Here is a 16,944-nt window from a genome sequence, read left to right on the forward strand (position 1 = left end):
TCGAACTTTTCCCGAATCGAAGGAGCCGAGAGGTCCAGTCTCGATCAGATGCAGCTTCCTTGCCCTGCATGTGCAAAACAAAAACGCACCTGCGCTTGCGCCTTCCTTCTCTGCCTTCTCAGGCATTCTCAAAGGCTTTTCTCCTGCTCGCCAAGGTCCCGGATCTGCTGCACGGCTGTTACTCGTCCTCGATGTCATGCTCGAACACCTCAGAGCTGTATGCTGGCAGGCTGGTACAGTACAGTCACCGAGGTTAAGTTTTCGCGATCGATGCTTTCCTCACCAAAATCAGTATTCTTCAGAAGGCTGTAACTTCTGGACCTAGGCGATAAAGTGCATTTCTGAATGTATTTTAGTGATGAACATCATCTTCCTCTATCCGTATACGCTCTTTCCACGCAACTTACTTAGGATAAAGTCGATTGGTAGAGCAATATAGGGAAAGCACCTAGCAGATTATGCTTAGAAGCACTAATTAAGCACGAATATCGGACTACTAAATTCTATCGCCTGACCACGCTCTGATGAATAATTATCGTAAGAAAGTTTTGCCTAATAAAAGGTTCTTTATCGGTTTGCCCTTCTTCTAATACAAAGAGAACGTACCACTGTCCCTATGGAAAAGTATGTAGAGTGCATGAAAAAGCGCTGATTTTGTTGGGTTAAGCACGCGTCGCGAAAACTTAACCTCGGTGACTGTACGTTCAGACTGTCCATACCTGATTCGCCGCAGACACGGAGTATGTTGCGTCAGAGCCAGCTCGTAGGGTTGAGCAAAGCTACGTGCCAAAGTGCTGCAGGCAAGGCATGGTCGAGAGAAATAATGCTCAAGGCATATACAGGGTCCTAACGTAATATTCAAAAAGTGGTGGAAAAAAGTGGGACGTACTATGCTTGTCATGACGCTCCAATGTGCTAGGTGGTAGAGCCTAGGATCTCGGGCTAAAGCAGCCAAGAGCGAGGCATCACTACCCTAAACTGTCCCCTGGAATGCCACGATGCTCTAGGTACGATCCTGTTTCTAGCTGAAATTGTCAGGTAAGATTGACCCACATTTTACCACATCTTTTTGAATATTACGTTGGTCCCCTGTAGTATGTGTCACGAGACCAGTCTGAAGGTCTAGACCTTTGTATTGTCCTTGCGCGTTCCCCCTTATGGTATCAGCTATGTCGCTTCGGCCTCTCGAGAAGCAAAACAACAAGTGCTGCCTTATAGGTCGACTTACACGTAAGCCCCCATAAAATCGCGAGGCTGTTGCATTGCAGAGCTCGCGCACAACCACATCTAACAGTGAATCATTTCTGTATATGGTAACCATTCTCAGCGCTCTGCCTCATTGGCTTTTGCAGACCAATCTGCACAACCGCGAAACATTTCCCAAGCAGCGAAATGACGAACATTAGTTACTCGATGCCGATCGACACGATCTGGCAATGATGTCGACGTGCGCACTGATGGCGTCCGTCAGCGACGATCTCTGCGTCTATCACAGACACCACTTATGCAGCTAGTGGTCAATTCCATGCTGATCACCTCGATCACTCGAACGTGTACGATCTCAACCCAACAATGGACGTAAGCTATGGAGTTGAGCTTTCTATCTCAACACACTCGACAACCACATAGCTGTCGTCACAATGATCACACTCCCTATGCCCGAGTCCAGGTTAGCCCTCGAAATGGCGTCACAACTGCCCACCACATCTCGCAACAATTCATACGAACATCTCATGCCACCAAAGCCATGAGCACAAGACACCCCAGCCCACCTCTTCACCCCCTAACCCCCCGTCCCCGTCGCAAGCGTAATCCCCCCATCAACAACCAACGCATGCCCAACAACATACTTCGCACTACTACTCGCCAAAAACACCACCGCCCCCGCCACATCCTCCGGCTCCCCCATCCTCCCCATCGGCACATTATGCCTCGTGATCTTCCGTCCAACCTCCCTATCCGCCTCCTCCTCACTATTCAACAAATTCTCAACCAGCGGACTATATATCAACCCCGGCACAACAGCATTAACCCTAACATTCCTCCCCGCATACATCACACCCGCCGCCCTTGTATACTGCAACACCGCGGCCTTCGCACTCGCGTACGCGATCTGCGGCTTCCCGATGTATCGGAGCGCAGTAATACTCGCGTTGTTAATGACCGCTCCGCCGCCCTGCTTCTCCATAATAGGAAGAACAGCCCGACAACACAGATAAACACTCTTCAGATTCAACTCGATCTGTCGGTCCCACAATTCCTCGTCCATGTTGCCAGGGTCACCCGGGGCTGTCATACCAACATTATTAACCAATATATCGATCCGTCCCCATTTCTCCACGCACGCATCAACAACAGCCTGGACCTGTTCCTTCTTCGTGACGTCACAGGACAGCACCTCACATTCGGCGTTGGCGTTTTCTTCGGTGAGTCGAGTCTTTGTGCGTTCTGCGGCAGTGAGGTTCAGATCGCAGCCGAAGATCTTAACGCCGTTGTGCGAGAGGAGGCGCGCTGTGGCGGCGCCGTTGCCCCAGGTTGTGCTGGTTGGGAGGCCGACTTGGCCGATGCCGGTTATTAGGGCGACTTTGCCGCGGAGGTCGGGGTAGGTTGGGAAGGTTGATGGGTCGGCCATGGTGGGAGGTGGTGCTGGAGTTAGTTAGGGGTTGGGTCAAGCAGGAGTAGCTTTGCTTTGGTTTGCAGTGCACGTCGCATAGAGTCTCGTAGAGTAGTTTGGTGTAGCGTTCACACTCAGCTATTGGGAGTCTCCATTTCATATTGGTAGCGGCCACCAGACGCCGAGCTCGCAACACATCCCATTCCGATCTCTGTTGACCTCGGGTATCGATCGCGTTTCACACCGTGTCTTGTGTACTTGAGGGAGCGAAAGACAAGAGCCAATTCCGTACGGCTCTCGGGATGGTAGTGGGTTGTTGCCATGCCTCTATCTACTAGTGGCCTGGAGTCCTCTTCGGCTCTCCAACTCTTCCCCACGCTCTGTGTGGCAGCTACGAAATACCTACTCGGGTGCTTCTACACCGTTAAGACTAGAGATTAGGTATAGAGACCCAGAGGTCGCAACGTAGTTCAAGGAGGCATCAGTCATCTGTCACGAATTTGAAGCTCGGCTTAACGCAAAAAGACATCTAATTCATACTTCATCACTCGTACAATCATACTCATGAACCCTCTGCAATACCCTACGCCTCCTTCGCAGCAAGCAAATCACTCAACCTATCCACATAGAAATGCGGCCGTGTATCACCCTCCGTGAACTCTTCCTTCGTGCCAACACCGGTCAACACGCCCAACGTACCACCCAACTTGCCCTCCAGCCCAAATTTGATATCTGTATTCGCTCTATCACCAACCATACACGTCCGGCTTCGGTCAAACTTGAACTTCCCCTCAATAGCATCCATCATAGCTTGACTCGGCTTGCCCAGTGCTACTGGTTCTGTCCCACCTAACATCATGGTCAGCGGCGCTGCCATAGTGCCTGCACCTGCGAACAAGGCGCCTGCAGAGGGAAGTGTGCTGTCGATATTCGTGGCTAGAAAGATCGCACCGCGCTTGATGTAGTGGTATGCAAGACACATCTTGATGTAGTTGAAGTGGAAGTCCAACCCCGTAAGTACGACTCCGACCTCGGGATCAAGGACACTAGGGTCGCCAGCTGCGATCTTGGTGTAGTCTTCTGGATTGATCCCCAGACGACGAAGACTAGAATCTGTACCGCCGATATGTGGCACGTTCTCACTGTCTAGCTCTTGCTCTATTCCACTCTCTCCAATCACGAAGACCTTCGGTTTTGATTTGAGCTCGGGATGACGCTGAGGTAGGATACGGGAAATGTAGATTGCAGCAGAGTAGCTAGATCCGAAAACTTCTTCTTCTGTCGCTGGGATGCCCATGCCTTCTAGTTTCTTGCAATAGTCCTTTCTCGATTTCGTGGAATTGTTTGTGACGAAGACGACTCGCTTGCCGGAGGCGCGGAGGAATTCGAGGGTTGCGACTGTGCCGTCGAAGAGATGGTCGCCGGACCAGAGGACGCCATCGCAGTCGAAGAGGAAAATCTAGAGAGCATAATGTGAGTTGACTGGCTGCGATAGAACATGGTGCACGCAGAGCTTAAAATGTTCGTACATCATATTTGGATAGAAATTCCTGAAGAGCCTCTCTCTGGCCTGTGAGATACTGTGGTTGAGACATGGTGGGCTGATAATTGTTCTCGAACGGTAATATGAAAGTTGTACCGGTAAAGGTCTAAGAACTGCTTGTTTGCTGTGTTTTTGTTGTTGCGGCAGCATGCATATTGAGGCATGACAGCATTTCATGATCGGCCTGTCAGCGGCAGGAACCGCCGATCCTTCACCCCACATTCATGTTTCGAACGCGCTACACGCGTCAAAGACGTGCTTTGAAACCATCACAATCATCCAGTCAATCAACCAGTATGGTCTTCTCCAGGCTGGAGTAGTTCTCGAAGAAGCTGCTGAAGAGACGGATCGCGTGGTGAACATCATCGGTACCACCTGTTTCTCGGCAGCTGTGCATTGAAAGTTGAGGGTTGCCCAGGTCAAGCGTTCTGGCACCGAGGGCTGCACTCAACATTGGTCCGATGGTGCTGCCGCAGCTTGAGTCATTTCTGACCACGAAGAGTTGAAGAGGTACTCCCGCCTCGTCTGTCTCGATCTTCTTGGGTGCTTTACGTGCGACTTCCTGCAGCAAGACGATGCCCGGCGAATTCGTGGCATATCGTGCGTTGGCATTGACTTTGATGACTGGGCCATTGTTCATTTGTGGTTTGTGGTCCGACTCATATTTGAAGCTGTAGTTAGGATTGACTGAGTGCGCCATGTCAGCACTCAACAGGAACGAGCATGAGAGTGTTTGCTCGTATGCTGTTGAGAGTTCTGGATCGCTAGTCTTATCGTACGAGTCTTCCGAGTCGCTACCTTCTGTAAATGCTGATGCTGGAAGAACGCTGAGTCTTCGAATTATAGCGGGCAGCATTGACGAGTCCGCCCCTTGAGCTGTGGTTGAACCGATTTCTTCGTGGTCGAAGCAAGCGATCAAACGGATCGATGACTCGTTGTCAAGAGCATTCTTGCTCTTGACCGAGTCGATGAGTCCCATTGTCGCGCAATATGTTTGGTTCAGGTTGTCCAGTCTTGCGGAGAAGATGAACTCGTCCATCAGGCCACCTAGACATGCCTTCTGTGTATCATAAAGCACAACCTCAAAATCAACAACGTCGTCAGGATCTGCACCGGCATCTGCTGCAATAAGTTCAACAATGTGCTCATGATGTCGTTGTGTCGTGATCTTCAAGGCTGAAAAATCCTTGTTGGTATCTTCCGCAACGTCCTCACTCTTTGCTCCTCCCTTCCTTTTTAGCTCTGCTGAAACCAATCCTGCAATCGGAAACAGCTGTGTCTCCTTGTTGAACTCGAATTTCTCCTGTCGGTCTAGATGGATGGCCAAGGTAGGTATACGAAGAACTGCGACGGTCGTTAGCTATGCTTCTGGTCCGGTCACAATGCATATTTACTTGGCTTGTCGATGTGGATGAGCTTCTGGGTGATGTTCCCGTCAGAGTCTCGCACCATGACTCGTCCTGCGATTCCGAGATCTCGGTCAAACCAGGTATGCCACAAACCACCGCCATAAGTTTCAACTCCGACCTGCAAGAACCCGTCACCTTGCTTCTTGCTCACAGGCTTAATTCGCAAGCATGGAGAGTCTGTATGGGCTCCGATCATCGATACGGGGTTGCCTGGTCGCCATTTCTTGCCGATTGCAAAGGCTACAATTGTCGAGCCATTTCTCGTCAGAAAGTACTTTCCACCCGGAACGCACGTCGATGACCATGATGCCCGTTCCTGTCATTGTTCATCAGCGCCCTATGATTCGATGATCAGCATTCTTCGTACCTTGATCTCCTTGAAACCAGCACTGGTCAGCCTCTCCTTCACGGACCTGACTGCATGAAAAGGCGTTGGTGATGCATTGACGAAGGACAAGAAATCATTAGCAGCAGTTTTAATGTTGATTGGAGCCATCTTTGATGTTGAGAAGCTGCGCCGGAAGATCAGGCCAAACAGCATGTATTTGAGCAAGCACTATTCGGCTCAGAAATATGGTGTGTCCGCAGATGCAGTACGTAGCATTCGAGTGATTCAAGCATTCGTTCCTCGACCCCAGGCACCGAGATCCGAAGGTCACATCCACACCCGCAACGCGACTGTGGTCCAAGCTTCATGCCACCATGCCTCAGATGCAAGGCGCGCCTATCAATACCTGGCGGCAACTAGTCAGGGTCCTCAAGCCACCCAGATCTGGCCTCTTCCTGGCCAGAGAAACATCCAAGCATCAACAAAGCTACGCCTGAAAAGTCACCTACACGTGCATTGCTTGTATACAAACGCGCCCGTATCTAATCGGCACGGTCAATATGAGGTCGTGTCATGTAGTTGTTATGAAAACAAGCATGCATGCTCCTCTTTTTGCTCGTGGTGCTATATGAGATCAGGAAGCATCTTCTTATGTCAAGGGAAGTTTTGCAGCATCAAAGCCGAATCTTCAAGCAAGGGCTGCTGTCACATAGATGAATGAATTAGATCAACTCATCATGAGCAGAAATGATGCCGGATGCGTAGAAAGTCTGAGGGGAGGAAGTAGCTCGAAATGCCCGAGGACTCCACTTAATGATCTGCTTGCAGCCGTCGCAGGAGCCATGTCGCGCTTGCCGTTTGTGTCATGCTCGGTGCCAGCCCTCTGCTTTCCACCATCAATTCATGCAGCGCTCAGTTGCCAGTGACTTTCTATTCAACATCAACAATAGCTTGCTGTACAGTCAACACACACACGTTATCGCTATTCGCACGATACCCAATACCAATTGAACATTCTCGTCGCCTTTCGTTTGCTTGTCACCAATATTCAGCGCAACCCTCGAATTATCGGATTATCGATTATTGCTTGTTATTCTTGCGACGCCTTCACTAAGCACAATACCATAGCAACCCGCTCGATTACCACGATAAATCTACAAGATAATCTACACCGTGCGACAGCCACATACAAATGATATAAGAACCAGATCTACAAACCGATTGGAGTCGACAAGCTTGATCGGTTGCCTCGAGCACCGATTCGTAAACACAATGGAGGATCATCGCTCGATCGATATTGAAAGCACGAGGAGACCTCACACACCTTCACTACCAACACCCGCAGAGTCGAGGACACCTCCCACCATAACGAGCAAAAGGTTTCTGGAGCACGACGGACCGGGTTCGAGTTTACGGAAGCAGTCGGCAGAGCAAATGGAGGAAGATGCTCTGACCCGGAGGTTGAGCGAGATCCAGAACGCGGGCAGACAGCGAGAGCGCACGCCTGGCCACAGTCCACAGAGGAAGAAGCAGCGAGTATATGGCGACAGATTCATTCCGAACCGTGACGGCCAAGATCTGCAAGCCAGCTACAGTCTGCTGTACGATGAAGGTTCACCAGCAACGCCTTCAAGGTCGAGGAAGAAGATTGCGCATGAAGAACTACATTACCAGAAGACAGAGGAGGCGAACCGGACATATTCGAGAGTATTACGCAATGAGATAATGGGAGACACAGTACCACAAGACTTAAGATCAAGAACACCCGAAGACTTCTACACCAGGAGAGCCACTCCTCCGGGCCAACAATCCTCGAATCTACCTCCAGCTTCGTTAACGCCATCTACGCCTCACCACAAGAACATGTTCAACTATCGATCACCTCAGAAACAAATAGGCTCAGGACATCCCACACCGAGCTCATCAAAAGGAAGACATCCTGGCATAATAAATTTGAACGCACAATCCGACCTTTACTCCGTCTCACCCATAAACTACACTTCTCAATCAATATTACAAACACCTCGGAAACAACCGAGACCAGTATCAAAAGTCCCTTTCAAAGTGCTCGATGCGCCAGAGTTACAAGATGATTTCTACCTCAACCTTGTAGATTGGGGCTCAGCGAACATATTAGGCGTCGGTCTAGGATCTTCAGTCTACATGTGGAACAGTCAGAGCGGAAAAGTTACACAACTCTGCAAATTGCCTGACAACGACAAAGTTACATCCGTACAATGGATCCAAAGAGGCAGCCACATCGCAGTCGGAACAGCCAAAGGCTTCGTACAGATCTACGACGCAGAGCGCTCGCGCAGACTACGAACAATGACAGGACACACTGCACGAGTGGGTGCCCTAGCATGGAACGACCACATCCTCACATCCGGCTCCCGTGATAGACTCATCTACCACCGTGATGTGAGGGCGCCCGACCAGTATTTGCGGCGCTTAGCGGGTCACAAGCAGGAAGTCTGCGGTTTGAGATGGAACACCGAAGACGGTCAGCTGGCGAGTGGTGGTAATGACAACAAACTGTGCGTCTGGGACAAACTATCCGAGACTCCTCTTTACAAATTCAGCAATCATGTTGCTGCCGTAAAAGCGATAACTTGGAGTCCGCACCAAAAGCATCTCCTTGCTTCAGGCGGTGGAACAGCCGATCGAACGATCAAGTTCTGGAACACGAGTACAGGTACGCTGATCAAGGAAGTCGACACAGGCAGCCAGGTGTGTAATCTGGCGTGGAGCAAGAACTCGGACGAGATAGTCAGCACGCATGGATACAGCCAGAATCAGATCGTGGTGTGGAAGTATCCGAAGATGGAGCAGGTGGTCAGTCTCACTGGACATACTTATCGGGTGCTGTACCTGAGTATGAATCCGGACGGTACCCAGATTGTGACGGGCGCAGGAGACGAGACGCTCAGATTCTGGAAAGTATTTGGCAAGAAGAGTGGTGCTGACCAGGGGCTTGGGTACGGAGGTGATGGTGGAAGGAGGGGCTCCAGAATTGGGTCTAGTAGGCTGAATGATTGGGGTGCTATTCGGTGATCAGGTGAAGACCAGAGTGCGAATTACCTGAAGGATATGCACAAACGAGAGGAGACCACAGCACGAACCTCATTCACGAAGTCGCCGAAACGATCACTGAGGGCGTTGATGAATCAATCGACCTTCGCTCGCCAAGTCAATCACTATATTCGGTCACTGAAGACATGGAAGAATCATTCGTCCTTCGTTCAGTCGGGTCGCTCACTACATCCAATCGCTGAACACAACGAAGAATCAGTTCGACATTCGCTACATCCGGTCGCTGAAGCAAATTTGACCGATTGATCGCTATATTCAGTCACTAGCCCAGCCAGGTCAATCACTACACCACATCAATCGTTGTTATGGAGCACGGAGCTGGAATCACCTTACCTACGATGTCATCTATGAATGGAGTTACTTATGTACAGCAAGCGAAATTGTCACAGCGGATCATGCAAAGGGATAGGAGCGATGCATCATGAACATGAATGGAGTTGGTGGGTTGGGTTGGCTATGATGTGCTTTTGGGTGGGAAGGATTGGGTAGCATAGCAAGCATGCATAGCATGGCAGTCTCTCGTACTCGTCTATCGCTGATAGGGCAATGCAATTGTGCAAGATCATTCTATGTTTTCCCCGTGAAAGCTTGTCGCGTGAATATACCTTTTCTCTCAGGTCGTGATCGCACGTTGCGTCGAGTGATCAGTGTTGATTGATCGCTTATGAATAAACCCTCTTGTTTCGTACATCAAGACTAGAAGCGGCCGGTCCGCTCATCGTTGGCTCAGTACGTTAAGTAGGCAGACACCATCGTAGCACCGCAAGGCACGATTGACATGACACGAAGATAATGCCAGGGTGTATATGTCAAGGCAGGCAGGTTCCGTTAAGAGGCTGTCGCGACACAAATGTTGTGCGGAGAAGTGCTGGCAGGCGTCGGAAGGAGGTAGATACGGTAGCGAGAGACGGGGAGGAGGTACGACCGAGTGGAAGATGGGCAAACAGTTTAGTGGGAGATCAAGCTATGCAGTTGGAGGTGTGGCACGGAACGCGACAGCAATGGAGTGAAGAGAAGGCAAATAACCTAATATGCTGATATTTTGATAACCGCGAATAAGTCGTCTGCATTAGTACTCACTCTCGACGTAGTCCGGGTCAGCGTATTCATATACAGGCTGATACTCATCGGCGAAGTCGGTATCGGGCTCGTAGGTGTACTCTTCCTTCTCGGACTCTTCCTCTTCCTCTTCGTGGTCGTTTATTTCCTATTCTAGTTCTTCTTCCTCGTCCTCGTCCTCGTCCTCAGTATCCTCTTCTGATTCTTCTTCCTCTTCTAGTTCGCCTTCCTCTTCTAGTTCGCCTTCCTCTTCTAGTTCGCCTTCCTCTTCTAGTTCGCCTTCCTCTTCTAGTTCGCCTTCCTCTTCTAGTTCGCCTTCCTCTTCTAGTTCGCCTTCCTCTTCTAGTTCGCCTTCCTCTTCTAGTTCGCCTTCCTCTTCTAGTTCGCCTTCCTCTTCTAGTTCGCCTTCCTCTTCTAGTTCGCCTTCCTCTTCTAGTTCGCCTTCCTCTTCTAGTTCGCCTTCCTCTTCTAGTTCGCCTTCCTCTTCCAATTCTTCGTCGCTTTCTTCCTCTTCTTCTACATCGCTTTCTTCCTCAGCTTCATCTTCGCTATCCTGATCATACGCCAAAGGACTTTCTTCACCAGCCTCGACTTGGTACTGCCCTTTATCATCCTCTAAGTCTTCAATTCCAGCTTCAGAACCAGCTTCTTCTTCTGTAACATTTTGATTCTGGAACGTGTAATTCCAATACTCAGCATGCGGCTGGACCTCATACTCGTTCTCCACGGCGTCCTCTCTCTGTTCCTCGTAGTTATATCCGTACCCGAGTGGCACCTGTCCATCATGTGTATAATAATTCTCTTGGAGTCCTTCGGTGTAATGTCTACCTTCAGCGTCGTTGTGGTAGCTGTGTTCCTGCTGATACTGGCTTTGCCATTCAGGTCCATGACTTCCTTGCTCGGGCTCTATGTAGGTTTGGTCTCCGTATCCGAAGTGGTTGTTGGCCTGGCTTTGGTGGTGAGAATTTGCTTCAGCTTCCCACCGAGTTGCCCGTTCTTGTTGGGAGTGTCCTTGTTCGATCACATAATGGTTGTGCCGCTGCCAGTATCTCTGCTCTGCTTCGAGGTCATGTCCTTGTTGTTGTGCTTGTCCATTGTCATTGGCTTCCATATGTCCGTTGGTGTGATAGTAGTGATGGCTTGCTTGTTCAGCTTCTTTTTGAGCGTGAGCTGCGTATACATGCTCGTCGTCATCGTCTGAAGTACCATACTGCTCCTGAGCATCGGACGTTTCGTTGTGTTCAGGTGCCTGGGCATGGCCGTTCACTTCCGCCTGCCGACCGTTATAATTCTCATTGGCAGTCTGATCCTCTGAAGGTGTGCCCCACTCGGCTTCGAAAGTTTCTCTGTGCGTGGCATGTGGTACGTCCCGGTCGATGTCCTGGTTGTCCTTGAAGCGCCCAAGAAACTTCTTTGCTCTAGCAAGCATGTTAGCATAAAAGATCTGGGCTAAGATAAGGGTCAGGCTGTACTCACGCAGCGCCGAGTCCTCCATCCTTCACTGCTGTTTCGGGCCTCGTGATCTTCGGCGCCGAAGTATGTTTAACAGAGTCGTCCTTCCTGTCGGCAACATTTCCCGTGATTTCCTGGTGAGGTCGTTGGAGAGTTTGTCTACGTAGTTGGATCTGTTCTTTCCTTGTCTCAGGTGGTCCTGCTTTGTTTTGGTGAGTCTGAGCAGGTATACGCTTCTGGTTCTGCCTGTTGTTGGGGACGTTGCTTGGTGAACGGGTAGGTGAAGCATTGGATCGCTTGTCTGGTAGCAAAGCTGTTGGTTGGGGCGTAGCAACCTTAGCCATCGTGGAATCAAGCGTCTTTCTGGCAGGAATATTGCCATTCTTCGCAATCGAAGGCCTCTCAGGGACGGCTGTTTGTCTGAGGTTGTTGAGGTTCCTGGCTTTTTTCGGCGCCGAGGCAGCCTTGGGGGCGTTGTTCGGCTTCTTCGTACTAGAGATGGGCTTTGCATTGCGCAATGACCCGTTGAGAGTGGCTGGTGGTGTTGACCAGTTTACATCTTTCGTTGGCGCGATTTCGCGCCTGACAGGATTGGAGTTGGGAGACGCTAAGCTCATTTGTGGGCGGAGGACAAGCACCGGTGCTACAACATTGTTTGGTGCAAAGTCGGTCCCCGACACTAGAGGGTCCTGCAACTTCTGTCGGGACGTTGGAGGCTTGCGTGGTAGGTTTGGCTGTGCTGACAGCGCGTTAGTTGGCCTGGACACCTGGCTTCGAGCAGGCGTTTTGGCTTGCTTCGCTGCTTTCTTGGGATGATAGTATGATTTGATGGTGCTGTTAGGTTGTGCCTGGGGAGGAGCAGTCTTGGTAGCAGCTGGAAGCTTTGGGAGCTGATTAGATGCCATAGGCGGTCTCGCGGCGTTGGGTCGAAGATTCGTCCTTGAAGCTTGTGGCTCAACGATCGATGGGCGAGCTGTAGAAGCCAGAGCCCTAGATTGGCTTGAAGCTGGTCTAGCAACCCCGGCGCTAGATGTCCCATACGGGATCGGCGTAGGAGCTCGCGCGTCTGATGTTGGTGGGCGCAGGCCGGGCGGATGTGTCTCGTTGTTTTGGTATTCAGGGACAAGACTTGGTGGAGCACCACATCTCAGGGTGTTGTCGGTGGGTTGACCAGGTCTCACTTGCAAAGGGGTTCTCGAAGAGTCTGCTGTAATATTGTGCTGGTTGGTTGTGGGTTTTGAGATAGGCATGGTATGCATGGATTGCTGTCTGGTACCTCCTTCTGCTTTGCTGCACAGGGGCACGCTAGAAGCAGGAACTGGCCGATCTCTCGCCATAGCTCGTCCTTGGACAGGCGTGTTGACTGTCCAGCTAGGTCCTGGCTTTGGTGGGAGGCCAGATAGCTTTTGCTGCTTTAGATGGCTGTTTGCATTTGTACCAACTTCGCCGGGCAGAGCAGGTCCTCCTTCTTGCCCCGGGCGGTTGCTGCGATCTGATCTCGTGTCGATCGTTGGGGAGTTTTTCGGCACTGGTATACTATTCTTGGTCGCTTGGTTCGCCGTGCCTCTGGCGGTGCCAGCTTGATATGGGTCTGGGGCCTTGCGGCGAGGATCGTTAGTACAATCTGCTTGCCTGTGGCCATCAGGCCCCTTAGAAGCTGCCGCGGTAGTCATCGGTCGTCGCAACGCGGAGGAGGATATGCCTGCGGCTGTGCCACGTGATGTAGGATTCGGAAACTGCTTCGCAGCACCATAAGCTGTAGCCTGGCTTCGCCCGTGTGCATCGCCTCCTCTCACCCAGCGAGGGTCAAGCAACTGACCATTGACCCGTTGCTGGGCAGTCGGTTGGTCGCGCTTCTTTCCAAGAGACAAAGATGACCACATGCGCTGTAATCTGTTCAAGGCCTTGTCAGTTGTCCTTGCATCCTGAGATGAAGTGTTCTTGTCGACTAGGCCCGAGTTCATGGCCGGCGTCTATGGGCAAGTCAGTGGCGTTAAGCTCATTATGGAACGAAGCATCTGAGTTCGATCTGTAAAAGCCAAGTTTGGTCCCGGGAGTTGAAGCGGGCATTGGTCTTCGATCATATACGTAGAGCACTACTAGTACCTTTGCCGAATGACTTTAGGGGAGAAAGCAAGAATTTGAACTAGAAGACGAAATTGGTCTAGTAGGTGCCACTGCTAGAGCTTCATCTAAGTTAACCTCAATGGCCACGTTGGAAAGTGGACTGTGATACTCGAACACAACCATTTTGACGCTTGGAAGTATACGAGATGAGAGGTCATACTCATTGTAGCGTACCACCCTCGGATCGTTATCGTTTGATGGCCGGCCGCAGTTTCCCTGCGGCATTGTTTGCAAGCCCATCGAGGGCCGAACTGTTGACGGTCAACCGCTTTCCAGATATCCGCTTCAGGGAGAAGCTTCCCGTCGATGTAGGACAACTTAGTGGACATCGTGGTAGCATGCCACCAGCCGCGTGGTTCCTGCATGATTCTACCCATTGTCAGCGCGGAGCTGGTCTTGGTGGACTGATGGAGCCGCGGCTGATCACAAGAGGTACCAGGGTACCTGGTCGTACAAGATGTTCAGGAATCCAATTAGCTGTTACTTCCCTTTCCACATTCAAGCAGCACTGCTACAACCAACAACGCAACACAACGCAACGAACGTGAGATCGTAGCGTTGTCAACGTTGCGCAACAATGCCAAGTGTATAGACAGGTCCAGCATAGTAAGTAATACGAAGATCAACCTCTATAACCCCTATAGTTCTCCAATCGATAAGTAAAGCTATACCTTATTAGTCGAGCTTGGCGTATCCACCTTATGTTGCACAACGTTGGGCGCAACCAACGTTGTTGGTTGTGTCAGCGCTGCATTCAAGTCGGCAGCGTCCTAATGGGTCTGACATTCGGCAAGAGCACGAGTACCAGAATACATTCTAATTTCTACCTTACCTGACGATTCTTCCATCGCTGGTGTTCCGCAGCCGTGATACACCTACTAAAGTGTCATAGAACCATGTGGTATCCGAGGAACCTTCGCGTTGGCTGCACCGTGAAGATAAATTTGGGATCGAAAGCATGCCGTTTTGTGATGCACGGTAGGTGGCGCATCTGAACTGGCGCACATCTCCAGTTTCTCGCCTCGATTCGGAGAAGAGCTCACAAGCCGTACGATAAGGCATGTAGCGAGGATGAGTGCTGGATCGATTATCTCGCAAGCCGTCGAAACCAGAACTCTGTATTCTGCCCTTTATACAATACTTGCTGGACTTAGCGTTGCTCGAAACCACTCTTGGAAACATGGAACACGATACCAAGACCCACCAAAAAGCCATCATAGGCAACGTAAACGAAGACTTCTGGCTCTACGACAGCCAAACCGGCTTCGACCTAACTCGACCTTCTCCACCCACAGCAGCGCCCACCGCGGGCGCCATCACCTTACAAACAACCACATCCCCCGTCACCATCGACCCCGCCAAATCCGCTCTCGTGATAATCGACATGCAGAACTTCTTCCTCTCCACAGCGCTTGGTCGGCCCCCAGACTCCAAAGGGCTCAAGGCACAAGAACAACTACTTAAGCACGCGATCCCAGCAGCGCGCAAGACAGGCATAAAGATCGCGTGGCTGAATTGGGGTTTGTCCGATGAAGATCTGGAGAGTTTTCCACCCGCTGTATTCAGAGCTTTTGGATTCAGCACGATGCCTGCCGACGAGTTTAACGATGTCTATTCATCTCCTGCTGGAGCTGGACCTGGAGCTGGACAGAAGCCGCCTTCTTCATCGAGTGCCAGTGTTCTCTGCGAGGAGAACCTGGGCAAAGACTCCCGCACATATAAAGGCCTAGGACAACCGCTCGGAGACGTCACATTGTCCGACGGTCGTAAGATCCCAGCAGGTCGAATGCTAATGCGCGACCAGTGGAACACAGATCTCTCCCCGCCGCTTCAAGAGTCCTACGAGGCATCCCTTCGCACCGCCAACCCCGATGTCTGGCTCCACAAGAATCGCATCACAGGCTTATACTTACCAGCGTCATCAGCCGGTGTGTGGTTCCGGGATCACGGCATCAAGACATTGATATTTGCTGGCGTAAACACGGATCAATGTGTCAATGGTACCATGACCGATGCATTTGCTCACGGGTATGACTGTATCATGCTGAGGGATGGGTGCGCGACTACGAGCCCCGACGGCGCGCAGAGCTCTGTTGAGTATAATATCGCGAGGATGATGGGGTTCGCGGTGGATTGTGAGGGGTTTGGAAGGGATGTTGAGGCGTCGCTTGCTAAATAAAACATCCCACGCTCTTCCATTTTTCCTGATAACGACGCCATGAGCATGCCAGGGGGAAAGAGGACCGCTTCGAGGAGATGTAAGAATTTTGCAAATTGAGCTCGATTCTGGTATCAATACGTCGCCAGGCATGGTCCTTCACGAAAGACTGGCATCCTGGCAAGCATCTAGTCACCAGTCAACTCGATATGGCGCCCAGATGCTCACTCACCTTAATAGCCACGACTTAGCTGCGCGCGGGTACCTCGCAACATCGCCACCGTGAACACCGCTGCCTGAGTCGACCACAGCAGCCTAAGATGTAGACTCAGAAACAATCACTCAGCGCTCCCCGTGACTCGCAAACAGCCCGTACCATGACTGACAGCTCTGCCCAACGCAGCACAACCAACAGCACACCGACTCACCCTGTACTGGCGCAGACGCACACCTTAGCAAATATATGTATATATCCCCCAACCCCCTCCCCAAACTCCAGTCCTCACCGTAACCACCACACACAACCCATAATTAACGACAATGCCCCTCTTCCACAACGTCAACACAAAAACCCAATCCCACAGCGCAACATACGCCCTCGCGCTCTTCCTCCTCCCTGATTCCGCCGCCAGGATCGAGAAGATCCGGTTGGAGAGGGTGAGGCTTAAGAAAGCGGCGCTAGCATCAGCATCAGTATCCGCCCCATCAACCAACGTGGTTGAAGGGGCTCCAGCCACTGTAATCGCGGACAACAACGCTCAAACCGTGACACCCACGGCGAAAGACGATGCAGCTGCAGCCGTACCTAAAGCGGGAAATACTGAGCCGGAGGCACCCACAGTCCCAGACGCATCCAAAGATGTTGATGTTGGTGGTGCGATGGATATAGTCGATTCACGCAGGGACACCCCAGCAGCCACCGACGAAATTGTTGCAGCCGGTGACGTTGCCCCGAATGATTCGGCCACGAAGACTGAGGACGACAAAGGCGACGCTGCTGGGGAAGGCTCCCACGTCGCAGAGAATGACACTGCTCAAGGTCAGCCGACGAAGGAGGAATTGAAGGAAGCAGAAGCAGCAAAACCAAGCTAGAAACAAGGCATTTGATCAGAACGACAGTGTCCTCGGAACAAGGGCGTTGAAGAAGTAAATAATTGTTGA

The 16,944-nt window shown here is 51.2% G+C and overlaps 7 protein-coding genes across 7 annotated transcripts; 3 read left to right on the plus strand and 4 right to left on the minus strand.

The window, feature by feature from the left end:
* Positions 1-1,783: 1,783 nt before the first annotated feature.
* On the minus strand, positions 1,784-2,632 carry PMZ80_002297 (uncharacterized protein; the record flags this gene model as incomplete). The annotated part of the gene is made up of 1 exon (XM_064870730.1): positions 1,784-2,632. One exon carries the CDS (start codon positions 2,630-2,632, stop codon positions 1,784-1,786), a length of 849 nt encoding a protein of 282 aa, XP_064733183.1.
* A 565-nt stretch (positions 2,633-3,197) lies between these two features.
* On the minus strand, positions 3,198-4,209 carry PHO13 (p-nitrophenyl phosphatase; the record flags this gene model as incomplete). Its single annotated transcript, XM_064870731.1, has 2 exons — positions 3,198-4,073; positions 4,144-4,209. The coding sequence occupies 2 exons, from the start codon at positions 4,207-4,209 to the stop codon at positions 3,198-3,200; spliced, it is 942 nt and encodes a 313-aa protein (XP_064733184.1).
* A 231-nt stretch (positions 4,210-4,440) lies between these two features.
* On the minus strand, positions 4,441-6,062 carry PMZ80_002299 (uncharacterized protein; the record flags this gene model as incomplete). Its single annotated transcript, XM_064870732.1, has 3 exons — positions 4,441-5,501; positions 5,552-5,882; positions 5,934-6,062. The coding sequence occupies 3 exons, from the start codon at positions 6,060-6,062 to the stop codon at positions 4,441-4,443; spliced, it is 1,521 nt and encodes a 506-aa protein (XP_064733185.1).
* A 1,104-nt stretch (positions 6,063-7,166) lies between these two features.
* On the plus strand, positions 7,167-8,948 carry CDH1 (substrate-specific activator of APC-dependent proteolysis; the record flags this gene model as incomplete). The annotated part of the gene is made up of 1 exon (XM_064870733.1): positions 7,167-8,948. One exon carries the CDS (start codon positions 7,167-7,169, stop codon positions 8,946-8,948), a length of 1,782 nt encoding a protein of 593 aa, XP_064733186.1.
* Positions 8,949-10,194: 1,246 nt separating this feature from the next.
* On the minus strand, positions 10,195-13,462 carry PMZ80_002301 (uncharacterized protein; the record flags this gene model as incomplete). Its single annotated transcript, XM_064870734.1, has 2 exons — positions 10,195-11,464; positions 11,523-13,462. 2 exons carry the CDS (start codon positions 13,460-13,462, stop codon positions 10,195-10,197), a joined length of 3,210 nt encoding a protein of 1,069 aa, XP_064733187.1.
* Positions 13,463-14,805: 1,343 nt separating this feature from the next.
* On the plus strand, positions 14,806-15,804 carry PMZ80_002302 (uncharacterized protein; the record flags this gene model as incomplete). The annotated part of the gene is made up of 1 exon (XM_064870735.1): positions 14,806-15,804. One exon carries the CDS (start codon positions 14,806-14,808, stop codon positions 15,802-15,804), a length of 999 nt encoding a protein of 332 aa, XP_064733188.1.
* A 519-nt stretch (positions 15,805-16,323) lies between these two features.
* Positions 16,324-16,875, plus strand: PMZ80_002303 (uncharacterized protein; the record flags this gene model as incomplete). The annotated part of the gene is made up of 1 exon (XM_064870736.1): positions 16,324-16,875. The coding sequence occupies one exon, from the start codon at positions 16,324-16,326 to the stop codon at positions 16,873-16,875; it is 552 nt and encodes a 183-aa protein (XP_064733189.1).
* Between the last annotated feature and the right edge of the window lie 69 nt (positions 16,876-16,944).

The sequence above is a fragment of the Knufia obscura genome, assembly GCF_036327395.1.
Source record: "Knufia obscura strain CCFEE 5817 isolate CBS 148926 chromosome Unknown scaffold_2, whole genome shotgun sequence".
Taxonomy (NCBI): domain Eukaryota; kingdom Fungi; phylum Ascomycota; class Eurotiomycetes; order Chaetothyriales; family Trichomeriaceae; genus Knufia; species Knufia obscura.